This window comes from Malus sylvestris, chromosome 17, assembly GCF_916048215.2.
Source record: "Malus sylvestris chromosome 17, drMalSylv7.2, whole genome shotgun sequence".
NCBI classification, from domain to species: Eukaryota; Viridiplantae; Streptophyta; class Magnoliopsida; order Rosales; family Rosaceae; genus Malus; species Malus sylvestris.
In genome coordinates, this window is record NC_062276.1 from 5,154,277 (window position 1) to 5,160,410 (window position 6,134).

The 6,134-nt window shown below is 37.2% G+C and overlaps 1 protein-coding gene across 2 annotated transcripts; it reads left to right on the forward strand.

Annotated features, from left to right (window-relative positions):
* Positions 1–1,108: 1,108 nt before the first annotated feature.
* LOC126611234 (PI-PLC X domain-containing protein At5g67130-like) lies at positions 1,109–4,107 on the forward strand. 2 transcript variants are annotated; one of them, XM_050279434.1, is made up of 8 exons: positions 1,110–1,325; positions 1,422–1,544; positions 2,153–2,290; positions 2,504–2,602; positions 2,716–3,019; positions 3,448–3,671; positions 3,808–3,894; positions 4,008–4,107. In XM_050279434.1, exons 1-8 carry the CDS (start codon positions 1,236–1,238, stop codon positions 4,038–4,040), a joined length of 1,098 nt encoding a protein of 365 aa, XP_050135391.1. In that variant the 5' UTR covers positions 1,110–1,235; the 3' UTR covers positions 4,041–4,107. The 2 variants fall into 2 exon arrangements, with proteins under 2 accessions (XP_050135392.1, XP_050135391.1); XM_050279435.1 differs by lacking the exon at positions 2,153–2,290 and having other exon boundaries at positions 1,109–1,325.
* The last annotated feature ends 2,027 nt before the right edge of the window (positions 4,108–6,134 follow it).

Here is a 6,134-nt window from a genome sequence, read left to right on the forward strand (position 1 = left end):
CGTTAACTTTATGTGTTAACAAGTCAATCAATTAGTTAATTGGTGGGTACCAATCATAATTGAGTGCTTGAACTTTACATGCAAGTGTGGGCAGCTACTCTCCCTTAGACCAATGTAGATCCTCCCCTTCCCTAAAAGTACTAATTGCGTTGAAATTTTGATAAAGATAAAGTCATTATTCTTAAACTATAACAATCATTAAACTAAAACGCAAAAATTGCATAAATCAAAACTACATGGACAAAGTGAAAATCATAAATTGACCCCTTAAATACATTAGTCAAAAGACTCTCTAACTTTGTTAGATCAAAGTTATAAGATTTAAGATCGATAGAAGTGATCCTTAATTTTGTCCACCTTCAATTATTTTGGTCGTTTCGTGAAAGTTTTTGTTAAATAAGGACCAAAATGACAAAACACTCTCAATTTAATAATCAATAGGCCAAAATAATTTGACAAAAATTAAAGGTATTTTTGCTATTTTATCCTCTATTTAATGAAAATTTTTCACGAAATGACCAAAATAATTGATGGTGAACAAATTCATGAATCACTTTTATCGATTTCAATTCTTAAGGATAAAAAGGAGGAGTTATCCCAATCTCAGAGACTATTTTGGCTAAAAAAGCTTATTCTAAAATGGGAGAGATTTTTTAGTGTACTAGGAACAAGGGGTGGTACGCAACATATTATTATACAATTGGAGGAAAGTTTTTTTTTCAAGTGTTCCTCTAAGGGTATAGTGACATATACATAGTGTCTGTTCCGTATCTCGGGCACACTGAAATGGATTTGTATATTATATATAAGTTGAACATATATGGGAATATGGTCAATGCGGATGGATATACCGTCATGGAGTTTTTTTCTTTTCCTTATCCTAATTGTTCATAATAGCATTCAAGTAAATAATTATATTTCTTGTTTCTTTCTCATCAGTGCTTAGCCACCAGTCAATCTTTTTCACTTGGCAGTGAAGGTCCAAGGTTAATGAAAGTTCCGTTACGGTGCGAGTGATTTAACCTTTTCCTCTACGTCTCCATCCATGTTGTGAATGATGTGATTGGTTTTGTTTGGGTTTAGCATTTATATCCGTAACCATAAGAACTCCTCGTCAGTTTAATTTGCGTCCAAAAGTCTGCGGACTTAGTTTTCTCAGCCAAAACTGAGAAACCCAAGTTTGGTCGTCAAAACCCAACAACAACAATTTCCCTTCATCTTTTTTGGGTTGCAATATGAAGACTCGGCAGAACTTCGTTTTGTTACTCACGGTTGTCGCAGCGGTTTTTAGCGTCGCCAAAGCTTGCTCCAACGGACAGTGCAAGGTTCGTGCCTCTTTTTTCATGTGTGTGTATCTAAATTATGATTTTTTGTGACTGGGAAAAGGAAGAGTGATATTTATTTTGCTTTCAAATGTGTAGCTTTTGGACGAATGCTCAATGGATGCCGATTGTGAAGCCGGGCTTTACTGCGGATGTTGCCCACAAGGCTTCTCAGGCTCTAGATGTATAAGATCAGCCATTACAGATCAATTCAAGCTATTGGTACGTGACCTACCTACCCCTCTCCCTCTAGAAATTTTGAAAGCTTAACGTTTCTTGTAACACATTCAAGATTTTGATTTGTCCATGTTTTAAAGATTTAGAAATTTTAAAAATAAAACCACTCGAGACCGCTTGAGCAGTTCTTGAGGCCTCTTGAGCAATACTCGAACCCCCATTGAGTATAATCGACGCCCTCGAGTAGTTAAAATTCTAAAAATGGAGAAAATTTTGAGATAAAAAGCTTGAACATCAATATTTCGCCTCTCTCTCTTACACATACATAGAGACACGGACATGCGCATATGTTGTGAAGTTTCCAACTTTACATGAACTGACCATGGAGAGGGAAAAGGGCAGATTATTGGGGGGAGAGGGGTCCACAATGACATATTGACTCCGTGGAATCTAAGCATGACTTTTGGTTTGCCGGCTCCTTCGGCTGTCACAACCAATGAACAGAAGTTTAGAGTTTTCTATGCCCTTGGTTGGGCTTAAGGAGAGTGGTTTGTGTAGGCCCATTGAGGCCCAATACTGGCAGAGGACTTTGCTTACTCATCTATGTCAATTTGGGGTAAAAGATTAGTTGTGTTTTTTTTTTATTATCACAGAACAATTCTCTACCTTTCAACAAGTATGCGTTTTTGACAACCCACAATGCCTTTGCAATTGAGGGAGAGCCATCTCACACTGGAATTCCTCGCGTTACCTTCAACAATCAAGAAGATACTGTTACTCAACAACTAAATGTATGGCATCCTTCAATCATATACACGCATGCCCCTTGCCTCTTCAATTTTGTTCGAAAGTTGTTATTAGCACTCAGGAACAGATCATCATGCACTCATGAAAGTGCAATTTCTCCATGATGGTGTTACGGAAGACGAGTGCATAATGACTTTTTAGAGTGCTAATATGTAGGGTTTAGTCATATATCTCGTTTAATCCTTGACATTTTGCAGAATGGAGTTCGAGCCTTGATGCTCGATACATATGATTTTAAGGACGATGTGTGGTTGTGCCATTCTTTTAATGGGCAATGCCACGACTTTACTGCATTTGTAAGCAATACCATCTGCCCAACTTCGTTTTCTTCTTGTTTATATATTCTTTGAGACTAAGAAATTTGCACACAAAGTGTATTTTGCCTCAACATTACTTCCCAAATATACAGGAACCAGCTATAGATACTCTGAAGGAAGTTGAAGCATTTTTATCAGCCAACCCATCAGAAATTGTGACATTGATATTGGAGGACTATGTGGAAGCTCCAAATGGATTGACAAACGTCTTCAACGCTTCCGGGTTGAAGAACTATTGGTTTCCGGTGACAAGCATGCCCAAAACTGGCCAGGACTGGCCACTAGTTAGTGACATGGTTGCCAATAACCAGAGGCTACTTGTGTTTACTTCAAAAAGTGAGAAGGAACAATCCGAAGGAATCGCCTACCAGTGGAACTACATGGTTGAAAACCAATGTAAGAAGCAACAACCCAGCTATATTTCTTTTTTTAATATTATCATATGATTTGCCGTAGAGGTCGCACTTGGTGCGATGGCAAGTGCCTTCGCCCATGAGCGGTAGGTCTCGGGTTCGAGACTTGGGAGCAGCCTCTCCATAAAATGGGGGTAAGGCTAGCCGACATTCACCTCTCTCAGACCTTGCGTAAAGCGGGAGCCTTGTGCATTGGGTACGACCTTTATCATATGATTTGCCGTCTATTACTAAATTGCCTGGAGCTGGATCCATCGACAATCATATGGCATTACCTACTAGTGGTAATGTTATCTGCATTATTGATAAACTATCGATACTTTGAGTACACAATTGTCGATATGAATCCCGCTACCTTTGTAAGGGGCATGTATGAATGAATGTCTTACCTTACAACACCGAACTTTGCAGATGGGGATGATGGAATGAAGGAAGGAAGTTGTTCAAATAGAGGAGAATCATCACCTCTTGATGACAAAACTAAATCTTTAGTTTTGGTGAATTATTTTGCTTCTATTCCCTTTAAGCTAGAAAGTTGCGAAAATAACTCTGGGAATCTGATTAACATGCTTTACACTTGTCATGGTGCTGCTGCCAACCGATGGGCTAACTTTGTTGCTGTTGATTTTTACAAGGCACGCCCTTTCTTCCCCTGCTTAATAACCACTGAAAAGTCAGATTTAATGTATACTAAAAAATAAAAATAATCAAATTTAATTTCTGTAACTTTTGAAATTTTATTTATTTATACGTGCTTGGGTTGTGATGCAGAGGAGTGAAGGGGGAGGATCGTTTCAAGCTTTGGACAATCTCAATGGGGAGCTCTTGTGTGGATGTAACGATGTACATGCATGTGTGGTAAGCTAAGAAATTTTGGTTCGAACACCAAAATAATTTTTGCATTTTTAGCAAAGTATCTTCATAAAAATATATATTGGTTTTTTATAAACAATTTATGTGCTTGATTGCAGCCAGGATCACCTCCAGGGTCTTGCCAGCCATAGGAGACACAATACAAATTCATGTAATGAAGCTTAAATCTTTTAAGAGAACTGTGGGAATTTCGATGAATCGGCATACAGTTTGTAATTGATTTATCTTTAGAAAAAAAAAATATTTATATTGAAAATCGTTGTCGTTTCATTCTTAATGGATGAAAGATATGTTGTCACTTAAAAAATGGCAGTTCAACTTGTCAATCTTGTGAGCCTCGATAACTCGATCTTCTCCCACGAACTGTTTGTGCTAATGAATTAGTCCGATAAAAAATGAAATCTATCCACTTATCCAATTTGAGCACCTCTATAGGATAGACTTGATGTTATAAAAACATGGTCATAAATAGTGTATGTCATATAGCTAAGCATTGGTGCATTGCCCTTAAGGATGCACGATCCAAGTGGATCGGATAAGGTGGCTTCTCCGCATTCTAAAAATGTTTGCAACTCCAGATCAACATTACTTATTTTTTAACGATATGGCAATATACCTGTTCGGACGAAGATTTTATCAAAGAGGGCTCCTCAGCTCTCAGCACAGCTCCCAAAGGATTGGCACTTTGAATATTTAGTTGGGCTCTTACTTGCTAATGTACTACAAGAAGAGGATTGAGTTAGTTTTGAAATGTGCCTTTCTAGGGCCTTAGGTGTAAGCCTTGAGGCTTGCAATCAAAACTAATTGAGTGCTAGGCGTGCCACTGCTATCTCAATATAGCAGATGTAGAACAAGTGTATTTAGTCGATTGCTTGCGCCCCAAGTTACTCAGACTTCTTGTTATCAAGGGATTGTCGTGGACGAGTTAAGTCCACATTAAGTTCTTTTTCTTGCCTTGTAACCAAGGACTTTCAGTTCATAGGATGTACTATGTAGCCCAACCTCTTATAAGCCTATGCAAAGTCCCTTCTCCCATCAATGTGGGATTCATTCTTAACATGCCCGCTCACGGACAACACAACAGGGTGACGTAGAACACATGTGACCGTTTAGCTTCACATGTGAGATAATCTGCTCTGATACCACGAAGAAAGTTGAGATTCCACCATAAAACCAATTGACAATATAGAAAATAGCCAAACCTCTTATAAACTCATGCAAGGTCCCTTCTCCCATCAATGTGAAATATATTCTCAACATGGAACCCTATATATTAATAAAATAAATATTTGACACGTCCATTAAAAATGCAAAAGATTTTAACATATATATTGTCACTTAGTATTACGGTCTAGTGGTATCTCTTTTCATTTGTCAGTGAGAGGTATTAGGTTTGATTTTTGCCAAAGACGAATTTTAACCACATTATTACAAATCCATTGTGAGGCTAAGCCCACTTCCCATCCCTTTAGTATAGATAATATTATTTGTTAAAATAAAAATATGTATATTCAATCTGCCAAATCAGCAATCAAATAAAATTTTAAAATATTATATTTGACAACTCCTGTGGAGATGCTTTAAAAGACTAATGGCTGGTAGATTCGGTCAAATTCATGACTCGTAAGTGTGACCAATGGATGCATAATCTGATGAATGTGACCAAGGGATCCGAAGTTAAAAAAATCATAACCTGATGAATCCAGAGTCAAACAATGGATGCATTCCCAGTAGTTTAATTAGAATCGAGTAGCTAATATTATGTACCAAATTAATTCTCAAGGATCTCTCAATTGGTGTGGAGCATGTGAGTTGGTAGGTTAGGAGGCATCAAACACATGCCAGCAATATTGAGCAAAGGAATAAAAATATTTATGTCATTAGGTTCAATTATACAATAGGAATAATAGAGGACATCATATCTACTTGTGATTACCTACTTTGATATTACATCCACCAGCAACATGCTTCGATGTTGCTTTTGTGCCAGAATAATGGGCTTCATGTCATTGGTGTATCATCACATGAATGAAACAATAGAAAAATATTTTTTTCTTTTTAAATTCACATTTAATGGGCATGTTGTGATTAGTTTAATACTATACTAAATTACTAATCGTATTTTATATCATTTTGACTATTGTGTTCGGGGAGTACTCTTGTCGTCAACGCACTACTCAATAGCTGCCAAAGTTTTATATATCTATTTTGACGGAAATATCAAA

Excerpts from the sequence above, each read along its gene's own strand:
- LOC126611234 (XM_050279434.1), top strand. The coding sequence starts at position 1,236 with ATGAAGACTCGGCAGAACTTCGTTTTGTTACTCACGGTTGTCGCAGCG. Across the intron at positions 1,545-2,152 it reads CAGATCAATTCAAGCTATTG|AACAATTCTCTACCTTTCAA; the intron begins GTACGTGACCTA and ends TTATTATCACAG. Across the intron at positions 2,603-2,715 it reads GCCACGACTTTACTGCATTT|GAACCAGCTATAGATACTCT; the intron begins GTAAGCAATACC and ends CCAAATATACAG.